Source organism: Rissa tridactyla, chromosome Z, assembly GCF_028500815.1.
Source record: "Rissa tridactyla isolate bRisTri1 chromosome Z, bRisTri1.patW.cur.20221130, whole genome shotgun sequence".
NCBI classification, from domain to species: Eukaryota; Metazoa; Chordata; class Aves; order Charadriiformes; family Laridae; genus Rissa; species Rissa tridactyla.
The window spans coordinates 29451025-29466393 of NC_071497.1; the positions used below are offsets into that span (position 1 = coordinate 29451025).

Below are 15369 nucleotides of genomic sequence, written 5' to 3' on the forward strand. Positions count from 1 at the left end.
GCACCAGTCTATGTAGCACTCAAGTTTTTCCATAAGTATTATAATTAAAATATTATACATTATAAGTAAAAGAAAGCACTCATCCCTAGCAATGACTTTACTTCCATTCACTATAGCTACCAAATTTTAAATCATTAAGATCTGAAGCATTTGCAGGTAATTCATCTAAATGGATAGTAAAGATATTTAAAAAAAAAAAAAAAGTAGAACAAATTGAGAGTTTATGAGGAGATAGAACCCGGAAATACCATGATCTCACATACAGGTCACAACTTTTGAAATAAAAACCTTAAGAGAGAAACAGAGAAAATTAAATAGAAAAATAACATAAAACTATCAAACAAACCCAAACTTCCACCAGTTAATTTTCTCTTCAAATTGTCTAAACACATTCTTCATTGCAAGAAAACAGATTTTCAGAAGACGATTCTAACTGCTTTATTAGCAGGAAAACCATACTGAAGTGTAACACTTCCATTATGTATGATGAGGTCACCCAAAAGCATGACTGTCCTGAGGGAGCTATCAGAGGGCCAGGAGACAGACAATGTTGACCTAGCTGAGTTGTTGTGATCCTGTGATAAACTTACCAAAGAGCGATCATTAATTTTGGGTGAACTCTGTTTTATGTCAACATTACTGGAAGTATTTGTGGCAGGATCAGATGAGGGAACTCTGGAGATTAAACATAAATCTATGAACAACAGCCTGAAACAGCATAGATAAACCAGAAGAGTAAATCTTTCTTAAAGTATTTAAAAATATGTAATATTGTCTGTAATTCTTTAAAACTGGTAAATGAATAATGTTATTCATTTACCAGTTAACGACGAATTCTGTCTTACCAGTCAGAAATCACAGAATTTAATTTGAAACAATTATTTCAAAAGAATTTTTCAAGACTTAGTTATTAATTATATTTTTGAAGTATTTTCAGCTAGTAACTAGTTACAAGCTATTAGAAAACAGTAAAAAGTCAGAATCACACAGATTAAAACAAAATAATAAAAAAACCCCAATAAATGTTTGTGACAGAATAAGAAGTTCATAGAAGATCAAGTTTACCACAAGAACGAGCACCTGAAGCAGTATTATGTACGCTGACTGCATGAAAGATAGGATAAAAAAATGCACGGAAGAAAAAAGTTGTCCAACACACAAAAATCAACTAGATCCCACAGGAGCAGAAGGATTTCATAAATTCTAACAGAACCCAAGTGAACTGGCTAAATGAGTTACACGTTGGCAGATCACAGAGATGCTGAGCAAAACATTTGGAAAGAGATAGAGATGATCTTAGAGATGGAGATACAGCAGGCAAAAGGACGCCTACTGGACTGAGTCTCAGCACCCGAGTGAGTAATTGAATTTTCCTGCACACATTGACAGCTTTGGAATGACTTGTCAGCTATCCGAGGAAAAATCTAGGCATTTTCATTTACTGACTGATGAAATGCCCAATGTGTATCACTAAGCAAAAGCAAGAAAGAACATTAAGACAGAAAAAGGAGTAATGAATGTGCAGCAAAATCCTACACTGAAAAGATTACAAAAGTATGTGGTCCAAAATGTCAGGGGACTGGTGTCCTCCAAACTGTGGGATGAGCCATGAAAAGTTAGACAACCTGTAGTGTTTTCCGGTTTGTATACTGAGATAGGACATTTAGGTACATCACTTGTTATTGTAAAGAGACTGGAGAACCTTATCTAGAATGGGCTGTACATATTCATTTCAGTTAAATGAAAGTCTGAGAAGATAAAACAGAAGCTGATGCTTTTGTTTGTCTTGTGCCCCCTTTGCTGTCCGATGGCATTTCTAATTCCAGTAGCTCCTTTCTTACCTGTGATGTTATTTTTGGCACATAAATTCAGCATAGCTTCTTAGAAATGCTATCACTGAAATTCTGATAGTCAGTTTAGTCCTTACCTTATAAAATTTTGTTGCGAATAATTTTTTTAGACCATGTGTGATTGAGCATGAATTAGTGTCAGTACAAGGACACTGAAGGGACGCTCAGTGTAACTACTCTGCCTCATTCTGGGATACATATTCTTCTAGTTGGGCAATGAAGGTCTGTATTGTAATGGTTGTGTAGTAGTCTGTTAAGAGCAAAGATTTCACTGGTAAGTCACCATTCATCTACCTGCTAAATTATGCATCAGCCTTCCAGAAGACTCATTGTTCAAAGATCCCAGCAGCCCTCAAAAAAAATTGGTAGGCATTCCTGGGAAAGCACATAACAAAGTCCTGGATATAGGACATTGCTTCTGTTCCTCAATTCCTAAGAACTTTTTCCTTTATTTAAATCTATGCTTATACGCATACGCATGTCCCCTGCAACTGTAATGCCTGGCCTTGTAGTACAAGGATCACAACCAGAAAAGTTTAGGAATTGGTATTTGGCCTGATCTAGACTGCACTAGAATGGCTTGGAGACAGTGGCAATGGCAAAGGAGGGGATAGGAAACCATTACTGCTATCCTCTATGACTTCTGCCTTTGTAGCTGCATGACACATCTCCAGCTAGGAGGTGTCTCCTTTGCCTGGCCTTGTTTGCTCCACAAGATCACGACATCCAAATGTTGAAAGACAGCACTGTGCAAGCCTCAGCACAAGCAAGTGGGTTCCTGCTATGTTCTCTGTAGCAGAAACACTTAACTGTTGTTCAAAGGCATCCTACTTATCCTTCTAGCTCTAATTATTATAGCTAAGGTGTTTTGTTGCTGGTTTTGTTCCTTTTTTTTTTTCCAGTTCTGATTTTCTGGTTTCTAATTCAATTTTTTCCCTTGAAGGCAATCCCCATCTCCTCTTTAAAAATAAGATCCAGTATCAAAGTCTAATGTAATACAAATGTACATGTATGATTTTCTCTTTGTTTTTTTTGTGAAGATGTTAAGTAAATGCCATGATGCTTAACAGTTTAACCAACTGTTCTTCCTGAAACCATACCTCTGTATGTACATATATGTATGTATGTATATACGTATGTACATATATGTATGTATGTATATACATATGTACAGATCAAGAAGCCTTTTACCTAATTGGTCCAAAAAAAAGCTATTTCAAGAACTTATCCTGTTGACAGTATCTTGTTGACCAATCCACTTCTCATGAAAACATTTCAGCTTAATTCTGGGAAGCTGAAGAAATTTTTAATTTTAAAGAATGCTTGAATATCTGATTGGTTTTGCTTTCTTTTTGTATGGGGACCAATCCTGATGGGAACTGCTTATGTACCACAACCTAATTTTTTCCTAATATAACCCCACTTACAGATAATGCAATTCAAGAGACAACAGAACATCCACCCATAATTACCTTTTGATTCCAGTTTGGCATTCCCGAAAACTTTGCTTACCCTAAAGAGGCTTGTAGCAGAAAACCAGCTAAGATGTCCCAGTAGATCTAACTGAGATACAGTTAGCAGAATTTCACATTTATGTGTGATTTTGTGTATGTGCAAAATGGGCAATGCTTAATTTTAAAATCCTTTCCAGTTTTATCAGTGCTTTTGCCTATTATTAAGGGTGGTCTTGTTCTGTTTTTCTAGAAACTACTATAGACATTACATTTATTCCAGGCAAAATAATACAGTATATTGATCTATTAAAAAAACCCCAAACAACTTTATCTGAAACAAATGATGTTAATATTACAGGATTGGTTAGAAATGTGCAAAAATCTCCCCACTCGCATTTCATTATATTGACATCTTCCATATGATTTGCTCATACTTAATTTCTGAAACAAAGACATACCTCATTTGCTGGAAACTAACTGTATAATTAAATCAATACAAAAGTTATTAACGTGATGCCAGTATTATTTTGACTTCTATTATTTCACAAAAGTCACAAAATTTCTTTGTCCATAAATCTATTAATAGTGTCATATTTTGACTCATGGCCAGTACTGTTCTATTACTGGAATCTGAAAGAGCTAACAATTTTGGATGAGGATCCAAAGAATAAAACCAAGGCTAATTACTTTGTCAGTAAAACTGTAACATTAATACCAAATTCTACTTTTTTTAATTGGAGGAGTCCAAATCAGTTGAGTCTATTTCCTATGGAAATTTAGGGGTTGTTCAAATGTTTAAGCACACAGTGTAAAGGTTGAATGCCTCATGCTGTTGAATAGGTGGCAAAAAAACAGTTTGGTTTTTTGCCTTTCTGAATTTTCATGTGTTCTTTGACTGGGACACAAAAGAACGAATCCTCATCACTGACAGCTGCTTTTTGTACCACTGGACTGGGAGATCTCTCTCTGACATGTTCGGATCACTCTGTCGTCCCCAAGAGCTGGAGACTTGACTTCCCCCGTGATACACGCACACACTTTCTAGCCAGCACTGGATGTACTGTCTTAAATAAATAATTGGGAATAGGCCATGAATTCTGGGACTTATTGGTGTAAAAAATGAACACTTGCTTCAGATGTCCTTTCAGACTCACTGGAAAAAAATTAGCAGATTAAACTTTGTTCCTAGTTTTTTCTTCTTCAGGCAAAGAGAACTCCATCCCAACCATTGGGGCCATTATCCCAGATGTCGCGTTTAAGTCCTCTGCATCTCTGGTCTAACACACAGATACCATTTAGAAATTCTGCTGTTGCTACTTCTTTAGTTTCTACTGAATGCATCCTCTTTCCAGCCTCCACAGCCAAATGTCTTTTTAGAACTTATGCCATATTATCTTCTCTGGTCTCCTATACACACATACTACATTTTTTCACATGTTACAAATGGCTGTTTCTAAATTCTACCCTGTTGCCCACTTGTTTGATTCTATTATCCCCTTCTGAATCTCTCAAAAAGTTTTCAGTATAATATCGTATCAAACTTAACCTCTTAATTATTATTTTCAAAATTCACTCTCCAAATTATTCTCCCTTCCAAAATTCATCATGTCTCTCATGCTTCATTTATTCCACCAATGTTCTGAAGAGTCTAGGTAACAGCAAAAAAAATATACGCAACTTTATACATAAAGTAAAGCACCCCAGACCTGCCGCCCTTTGAGCACCTTATACTGTTGATATTGAAGTCTTTTTTGGAGAATGACTTCTACAATGATGTGAACTTCTCTAGTAAGCCAGGTGGATGTGTAAACACACAGTTCATATGAATTTCATTTCACCTCTCCCCTGCCTACTTGTTTATTCTTACATGGTGAATTCCTCTGAGCATGACCCTGTCCTTGAAATGGGTAGCAACACACAATTTAGTATCGGACACTGCTGCTAATAAGACTGAGCTACGCCTCACCCTAGCTGGTGCTACAGTAGCTATGAGCTATAAGCTTTCCTCATCTGAAGGTCACTTGTACATTGTTAAGTATGGTATTCCAAGGATAGCATTCACTGGGAAAAGACAATGTAATTGGTAATGTTGCTAGATGCTGGCTCCAGAAGCTCAGCTTAAGCTTTTATTCTTTACTTTCTCATCGTACTCATTTTCCTCACAAGGGCAGGCATAGAGCCCAACTAATGTTAAGAACAGCAATATTTAGCGTATTGAGCCACCTTGCTGACTTAAGAGCTATTACGGAGTTTAATGCTGCATACAGTCCAGGCTAAACAGTATGCTTTTAAATTAATTCAGAGTTTTAGAAGGATTGATGTGTTTATTGACCTATTGGAACTTGCAATTTTGATCGAATATCTTTGATCTTGGTATTATTGTTAAAACATTGAGCAGAAGAATTATTTGATCCCTCTGTGACTGTACCTCTAAAAAAATTAAGTCTATTACAGCTCTACTATGATTATTAATAATGTTATCTTTTCAGTAATAGCGCAATTCAAGCTTCGTTTAAAATTATGCCTTAGGAGTTCAAGGGGAGCAGCAAAGCCAATAAGGATCACATTAAGCCTCTTGTTTTAATGTGTGAGAAGCGTCATTTAAATTTTTCAAGCCAAGTCCTGGCATTAGCTTGAGGGAACTTGGCTCTGCTCAAAGGAACAGCCTTCTGTCAATGTCAAGAACAATCCTAAAGAGTAAAAACAGTGAACACAGAAGGCTGCACTGAACCTCTGAGTTAGAAACAAACAGTGAGCAAAGATTAACATTTATCTGAGCTTTCCATTTGTTTCCCCCATTGCAGACATATTAACATGTATGCCATGACTTCATGTTGCTATGTACTCTAGCAATGGAACAGAATAGTAACAGGGAAAAAAAAAAAAGGAAATCCAAGTATATTTTAAATTGAACTCATGTCTCTGTAGAGAAATTGAAGTATCTATTTTTTGGTATAAATCTTGGAAAATCTCAGCTGCACATTCAGGCTATATGTTAACGTTCAAAAGGTTTTGTCAATTCCATATGAAGTATTTCCTCATCTTCTGATTTTGAAGTTTAAAGTACAATTTAGGTGACAGTGTAACAGCTTTGACTGCAGGAGGAAAGCAGAACATAAAAGATGTCAGTAAATTTTAAACAGGAAGAAGTACATTCATCTATGACATGGATGTTTGTGAAAAGTACTGAAATAGAGAATAAAACTCTTCTTTTCTCCAGAGGCACTGGGAACACAGTGTAACTGTCTGAGCATCCCTACCTAGCTTCAGCAAGCTGATTTGAATGACTGCTTCAACTAACAAAGCAGATGGTCATTTCTCCATTACCTACTCTCTACTGGTGCTAATGATAAATGATGCAGCTTTTTAATGCAGTTCTGTGGTATGGAAATGCAAATACTGAACTTTATTGCCAGACACATCTTGTGAAAGTAACCCTGCTACTGTAGTTGTTCCTGTTGTTAAAAAAAATAACAATTATACTACTTTGTGCTTTTGAAGTAGCTAACATAGAGAGGTTATCTTCTCGTTTTTGTGAGGCTGTTCCAACATATGTCCAAATATTTTAAATGATCACCACTAGAAAAAAAAAATAATTTGACACTACCCTTTATCCTTTCAATTTGAAAAAAGTAAAGAAAATTGAATAAATAGTAATGTGAGAGTGACAGTTTGTACCCCGTCATGATAAAATGGGAGATCCCAAATAGAATTCTATGAAACACTAGTTACCCACAGAGTATTTGCAGCTAATTCTTGGAACACTGGCTAGTCACTCACTGCTGGCTTTAGTCCTTGTTTCCAGCTATTACATCACATGAAAGACAACTAAAAATACATTAAATACTTCTCCATACAAGCAAGTTAAAAACTGCTGCAATAATGTTAGGCACTGACAGTAGAAGTATTGTGTGCAAAGTTATGAAGAGAAGCAAGGAAAAAAAAAGATTACAATCTCTGCTAAAGTGTGGTCTGTGCTATGGCAAGAGAAAACCTTGACTCTCCAGGTTCAATTTCAGTATTTCAACATGTTTTGTATATTCAAAACTGTATCAGATGTTCAAGGTCCCAGTCCAATAACACAATCACTGATCTAACCAATATTTTCTGTTACGGTTTGGTCTAGGCTTATATACTTCACTGAAATCAAAACCCATAGGCCAAGGAAATAATGTACTGACAGCTATGTCGAGTGTTCAGAAGAGACAGTAATAGATGATTCTTAGATATTAAATGGTCTATGTAGAAATTTAATAGGCTAAACGTGCTTCCTTACAAGGCTAGAGAGTGTGACTTATTGGAAACACAAAATGTGTAAACAGAAATTAATGAAATGTGCAAACTGGGAGGTTGGAGTGAGGTGCAGTTTCTGGAGTTGCTTGCCTGCCTACTGACAACAATACATTTATATCAGATTTGCATGATATTGAAGATTCATCTCATGCTTTTTTCATATTTCTGATTTTTATTTTTACTATGATCTTGGTGCGACTACATGTTTTGGTTTTGGGTTTTGGTTCTTTTGGTAGCTTCATTATTCCCTCAACTGGAAGACTCCTGAACTCCTGATAAAAGCAATTCTTACAAAGCAATCAGGTTACAAAATCACAGAATCATAGAATAGTTTGGGTTGGAAGGGACCTTTAAAGGTCATCTAGTCCAACCCCCCTGCAATGAGCAGGGACATTTTCAACTAGATGAGGTTGTTCAGAGCCCCGTCCAACCTGACCTTGAATGTTGCCGGGATGGGGCAGCTACCGCCTCTCTGGGCAACCTGTGCCACTGTTTCACCACCCTCATGGTAAAAAATTTCTTCCTTATATCTAGTCTGAATCATCCCTCTTTTAGTTTAAAGCCATTATCCCTTGTCCTATTGCAACAGGCCCTGCTAAAGTGTTTGTCCCCACCTTTCCTTCAGACCCCCTTTAAGTACTGAAAGGCTGCAATAAGGTCTCCCCGGAGCCTGCTCTTCTCCAGGCTGAACAACCCCAGCTCTCTCAGCCTGTCCTCACAGGAGAGGTGCTCCAGCCCTCTGATCACTTTTGTGGCCCTCCTCTGGACCCGCTTCAACAGGTCCATGTCCTTCCTGTGCTGAGGGCTCCAGACCTGGACGCAGTACTCCAGGTGTGATCCCATGAGAGTGGAGTAAAGGGGCAGAATCACCTCCCTTGACCTGCTGGCCACGCTTCTTTTGATGCAGCCCAGGATATGGTTGGCTTTCTGGACTGTAAGCTCACATTGCCTGCTTCATGTACAGTTTTTCATCCATCAGTACCCCCAAGTCCAAAATGCATTATGCTGTGGGGCGCTACTATCAGAAAGATGTCTCACCTTAGACCAGTCTCCCATTCTCCAGACGTAGCATTTGGAATAGTCCTCACAGTCCTCTGCTTCTTTAGGTCTTGTGGACAAAACACATTTCTTGCGGGGATTGGTGCACCTCACAGTCCGATGCCGTACTCCCTTACCACACTTTACAGAGCACTGTTGGAAAAAGATGTTTTTCAGGTTTCTACAAAAGTCATAGTTGCCCCATTTTATCCCCTTCTAATGACCTCTACCAGGCTAACATAAATATTTCAAGACTTCAGTGATTTCCTGACTTCTGAACTTCAACTGCACAGACAATGGATTTGTTAAAAACTAACAAAAGAACAAAAAATACTTACTGGGTAGAATGATAATTGTTGCATTTTAGTTAAAAATATATAATTAGATCAAAAAATATTTGCTCAAGGAAAATCTAGGCTTTTGGATAAGAAAACATCTGAAAAGTTATGATGAAATGAATGCAAAATGTTATACTGAAAATATTAGGCAATCTTTTTTCTTTGAATGAAAGGAAATATAATGAAAGAAAATCTAAATAATGTTCATAGGAATAAGTTATGAAGCAACTTCAGAAAAATTCTACTAGTGTCTAACAGACCTTTTTTGTGAGGGAAAAAAGTTAAAATGGAAAAGTAAATATTCTAAAACTATGCAAGAATCCAGACTAAATTTGAAAATTCAAAGTCACTGCATATACAGCATGTGAAAACTCTCTTTGAGTTGCACAGAAGGTCTTAATCTATGTTTTTTTCCACGATTTCCACTTACACTGCCAAAAATTATGCCATTTCCTTCTCAAAACATTATCACTGCTTTTGATCATCCCACTGCTTGCAGATCAAAACTCTCCTTTGCCAAGCTGATTATAACTGCAGGAAGCAGTAATGGCTAGCTTCCAATATAATGGTGATAGTAGGAATGGCCATGGGAAACACCTCACTCTTCAAAATGTATTTATCGCTTCCAACAAAAACATGCTTACTTATTTCTCATCTCTCAAGTAAAACAAACCAACTAAACAATCTAGGTTTCTTTCTTGCACCTCTCAAGTGAATACCATTCTTCTCACAGCCAACCCTCGCATTATAAACCTCTGTGTACCAAACCAAGAACTGCTGCTATTTACTTCTCTTATCTCTGAAAACATTCCCTATGTCTTAGCTGTTTCTTCCTTGGGTATCAAGGGGTGCTGCTGAGCAGAGGAGCCCAAAGAAAGAACTGCACCCAAGTTCAGAATCTGCTACTTGTATTTGGAACCCAGAGGGACCCATAGCACAGCTTCTGGTACGGGAGGCAATCAGAATTGCCCTGCTCTTTCAATGGAGACAGATGCTCCAAACAAAACCATCAGCTTGTCCAGATGGGAATGATAACACCACCCTTCCACCACAGTCAATTGCTTCTAGAAGTAGCACAGCTTTTTAGAGGAAGAAGAAAGTCAAATGGACCCATGCATTCAAAGATCTTAAATTAATAAAGCTTTTTGAATAATAATTGCATTTTCTACAGCAATGCTTCAGGATGCAACTTAGGTGAAATTGTGTTATTTATAAGCCCTTTCGCCCACTGCTTGTGCTGTTCTTGGAAAAAGAGGTGAGAAGAGAGAGGAAGGGAAAGAAATGCCCTTCTTTGCAAGCAGCTCCCCTGACAGCTTCTCTGAAGCAGAATGGCTGCTGATCAACACCCCTTGGTACAAAAGTATGTCAGAGATGTTCTCAATCTGAAGCCAAGGCTTGGTAGCTGATAAGCGATGGCCTTAATTCCATTTACCCCTGGTTACCCACTACTACAGTCAGGACATACTTGATTATACGTGCTTGAAAACTGGCCAAAAGAAACTGTTCCAGGACATTAACTAGGTAAAATGTAGTAGTTCTACGCGGCTGGTTTTCTTAGTCCCTGATCCCTTTGCCAAATCATTGCATGAGGACCGTGAAAATCATTAGGCTGAGCTGTGCCACTTGCCGCTGAAAAAATCATATTCCCAGAAAATAGTAAGGTATAAATAATCGCTATGGACTATTTGCATAAACAAATACAGCACCTCGGACCAGACTCCCGCCTCCCACACAGTCATGCAGTCCTGGCCTTCACAGCGCTGTGCAGAAGCGGGCTTTGGCCCAAGGCAATCCCTCTCCCTAGCCCTGATCAGGGTCCCATTTCTGAGCTGCTGTGTGCAGGCTACTTGTCTGTTCTGGGTCCCTTTTCCACACGTCCTTGAACACGGAGTCCATTCTGTCATCATCCATCTACAAAGAAATACAGGCAATGCAGTAACAAGAAATCAGGAAGGGAAAAGTACCATCACATCATCTTACTCTCTTCCTTACCCTAACACACACCATGACATACTTGCATGTTTTTCACCTTGTTTTAACTTCACTTTGTTAATGGATTACTTATTCATCTAGCGTATTTTACATTAAATAAGGTGTTAATCTTCATATCATTTCATTCCCTAGTCCTTTGTCCCTGTGTTTTCACAGTACTCTCCTCCTATTTTAATTCCCATTAGAAAAGCTCAAAAATAGACATACGTTTTAAAGATGACAGATCACTGATCAGCCTGTCTGTTATTCTCTATCAATATGGCTATCTATATGTCAACTGCATGCCATGCATGTAAAGTCCAGCATTCTTTGAAAATGCTCAGTTGCAAGACAGAATCACTCCTGTATAAAAGGCTCATTGCTCTGGAGAAATGTAAGAGCCCAGACTTCTTCATGTTCTTCGGGGTCAGGCCTAACTCAGGTTGTGTGGTTTAAATCCTACCAGCAAGGAAGGCTGAAGCAGCTTGGCAAAGCCCACGTACCTGGAGTGCAATCGTTCTAGAACATAATTTTCCCCAAATGTTCTATAGCTCCAGACTATGGCCATGTGCCCTTAAAAATCAAACAGCTCTGTAGTACACAAGTATGTCCCAGAAGACTTAGATTGCAAGGGAGAGTTTTTAGGAAACTGAGATTTAACAAATCTGTTCCAACCTTCTGTCACACATTTGTTGTAAGAAAATAAAACATCCAACTAAAGTTTTTTATTATCAGTCCAGAGACTCAGTTTACAAATCACAGCCTGTCAAGATAATGAAATAGAGTTTAAGATACTTCTTCAAGTGCCAATAACAAACAGCTAGTTATGCAAGTGTACACTTTAGTTACATTTCTGTTGAAAGCTAACAGTATTTGTTTTGTAAGAATCACTAACACTGTTTTAAAAACTCGAACAGAAGTTAACAATCATGATATCCTACATTTCTCAGCACAGCGTCTCTGAGTAGCAATTAGCAACATTTAAAATATTTCATTTAATAAGCTGGAAAAACTACATTGACAATTTATAGTTGGCAAGGCCTCAGAAAAAGATCAGACTATTCCATTTCTATCCATTAAGTGCACAGTGATGTTAATAAAATAAAATAAAGACCTGCTCAAGTACGTATATTATGAAACACAAATAATTCTTCCAAAGTGTAATACCCTAGTCTGGGTAAGTCCAAACCTTACTGGGTTTTTTTGGTTGGTTTTTTTTTTTTTTTTTTTTTTTTTTGCGTGTTTTCTCAATTTCAGTATTTCATCCTTTCCAAGAAAGCAATGTCTTGCAGTTCATTTTACATACTTTCTTCAACAATATTTACATTTTATTTACTTTGCAGTGTTTTCTTTAAAAATACCATCTACCTCTCCTCCAGATGACTGCAACAGACCTGTGCTTACTCCTGGGGATGAAGCCGACTATTGCTAGCTGCTGTCCCCTCCCTCGAAAGGTACCAGATACCTTCCCCAAGTCCACACAATAGTCGGGGACAGTCATAATTCTTCGCTGCCATTTGGAAGCAGGATGGCAAACTCTGAAATGCGTCACTGTGCCAGCCCAGACAGCCAGTGCAAGGAGCAGGCCGCCAGCTCCGCTGCAGCGACACCAAATGGGGTGGGCTTTGACTGGCACGGGCTGCATGCTGCAGCTGCCTCCTGGGGTGAAATTCAGAGAAAAAGTGCTCCTCCAGCTTCTTCCACCATTCCACCATCAGAGTCTAGTTCGGCCTATTGATCCACATGGCCCCTCACCATAAAAAAGACAGTGAGGTGCTGCAGCGGGTCCAGACAAGGGCAACAAAGTTCGTGAGGGGTCTAGAGCCCAAGTCTTATAAGGACTGGCTGAGGGACGTAGGATTGTTTAGCCTGGAGAAAAGGAGGCTGAAGGGAGACCTTATCGCTCTCTGCAACTACCTGAAAGGAGGCTGGAGATAGGTGGGGGTCAGTCCCTTCTCCCAGGTAACAGGACAAGAGGAAATGGCCTCTAGTTGTGCCAGGGGAGGTTTAGCCTGGGTATTAGGAAAAATTTTTACACTGAGAGCACTGGAGCAGGCTGCCCAGGGAAGTGGTTGAGGCACCACCCCTGGAGGTATTTAAAAGACAGGTAGATGTAGTGCTCAGAGATATGGTTTAGTGATGGTTTTTGTCAGAGTTAGGTTGATGGTTGGACTAGATGATCTGAAAGGTCCCTTTCAACCTAGCAATTCAATGATTCTATGATTCTATACAAAAGAATGAGGGAGAGGGAGGAGAGGAGTGAGTGGAAGGCTCGTTATACTTCAAGTTGCATCAATGTAGAAGACACAATTAACATATTTTATTTATTTATTTACTACTTAGTGCACCCAGACCTTACTGAGAACTTCCAAAGAAGCAAAGCCTTGATTGAACAAAACACTAAAGTATATAATTACTTAAAGCATGGGATTAAATCCATCTTTATTTAAAAAGAATTTAAATTTCAATTTCATAGTACGCATCATTCTGTTATATAAGTAATGAGCTGCTTTATTGAATAAGAATTGATTTAGGCATGGTGCTTAAAGACTCTCTTTCATTAAAACTCTGGACAAACAGCAGCAAGTTTCTATTTTACCTACATTTTGCATTATAACCTCTTGTTTGCATGTATTTACTGCACATTCATTGCCAGAGGCAGTCATCTCTCTTAGCACCCAGGATTTTTACATCTGGTATTACAGTTTAATTTAACCAAATCATTATTACCTGGTCTGGCACGGCCGTTCATTGCACTTGCGAATCTGTGGTTCAGGTTTTGTTAAATATTTGCATTTCTTATTGTCCACAAGACTGATATTCTTGTTCATAATCTTTGTGCAAGAGACGGTTGTCTTTCTTTCACCTAGTCAAAAATAAAGCAGGTATGTGGGGAAACCAGGAATATGCAACTTCGTTAAAAAAGGAAGGATGAAAATATCTTTACCAGGCACAGCAATTTCATGTACAGTTTGGCTAAAAGAACTGTAAAACCTGTAAAAGAAAATCAAAGCTAGCAGGCAGCTTAAGAGAGATATTAAAGTTTCTAGGGAACAATTTGATTTTATAATCCAATCTTTGCACGTCATTGTCAACAGAGTTTTGTTGCTCTATTCCTGTAACTAGTCATAGGCCTTACTGGAATAATTGTTTCTTTCTCAACTGCTGAGGCCCCAGCGCTGAGAAAAGCTTGCACAAAAATTACAGGGAAAAGTATGGTTGTTCATTAATATATAAAATAAGAAAAGGAATGACAAGTCCTGCTTCTCTGTCTTGCTCGAGCTTAGTAGTTCTGCCTGGTTTATCAGTATACTGGCAGGCATGGCCGGCACTCAGCATGTGGAACCTTCAGTAAGGACCCTGCACTATTTCCCACGAACTAAAGAGGGCACAAAACTGACCTGATCTGTAGGGTAATCATTTAGGAAGCTGGGTCCTGCCTGCAGAGATCTAGTGCATGTTCTGCACAGAAACCTTGCCCTGATGGGTGGGTTGGAGCCTGGTGTCTCGTGAAGCTGGAGGCATTAGAAATCAGAATTTAACATACTACTTACCGCAAGCAGGATTGTAATTAGACAGGGAGCCTGTCTTTAGCAAACTAGCAATCCTTGAATTAAAGACTTCAATTAGTAGAAAACAGGTTCATAACCATTTTTTCCTATGGTTACATTTTAAGACTCTGTTTCTATCTGGAAGTTTACCAGCAAACAGGGTGCATGCAGGGGCAAGGCAGACTTAAGCATGCAACATTCCCTGTGGTCAGAAATGTGCCTGCGGATGGAGCGGTTAAGTTATAAATGCGCATTATGTGTGTGACCACAGCTGACATTTTACACAGCGCTTGTGTATATGAGAGCACATGCAACTAATCTATCATATACAGCATTTGAAATGTTTGACTATTCTCTCTGCATTTACATATACATCTCTGTATTCATATGCTCTCCCACAGAAAAGAAAGCTTTTCTGCAGCATAGGAGGTCGCAGAACAGTTACATATATAAACACGCACAAAACCACATGGCTTCATCAATAGTTTCATCCTGACATACGCTTTAAACATTTAAGCAAAACTACCGATAATTGTTATATTCTTTAATCAGATTCATCAAAATATTGATGTTAAAAATTGAAACACAAATATTTACACAGGGTACAAGCTGCAGCATTTTAATTTCATTATTGCTTCATATTTAAATATGAAGAACGAAAAGAACAGTTAAAATGGTTTTGTCTAAAGTAGGAACAATCTTTCACTTGTATTTCAGAATATTTGCAGTAGAAATAACTTTTATGGAAGTTTGTATTAACTCGGCTATTTTAGACAATAACAAAAAATGAAGGCCAGTTACAACATAAAAATATGATAAATAAACATTACAGTAAAACACTTAAATATTTACTTAAGCATTAATGTAGAATAAA

The 15369-nt window shown here is 38.1% G+C and overlaps 1 protein-coding gene across 2 annotated transcripts in view; it reads right to left on the reverse strand.

Annotated features, from left to right (window-relative positions):
* Positions 1-15369, reverse strand: part of ADAMTS19 (ADAM metallopeptidase with thrombospondin type 1 motif 19) — a 147178-nt gene that overhangs the window by 13117 nt on the left and 118692 nt on the right. For both annotated transcript variants that reach the window (XM_054186933.1, XM_054186932.1), the window contains exons 19-21: positions 13675-13810; positions 10680-10884; positions 8636-8788 (exon numbers count right to left, since the gene is read on the reverse strand). In XM_054186933.1, the coding sequence (XP_054042908.1) occupies positions 8636-8788; positions 10680-10884; positions 13675-13810 (494 nt within the window). The remainder of the gene's footprint in view (positions 1-8635; positions 8789-10679; positions 10885-13674; positions 13811-15369) is intronic.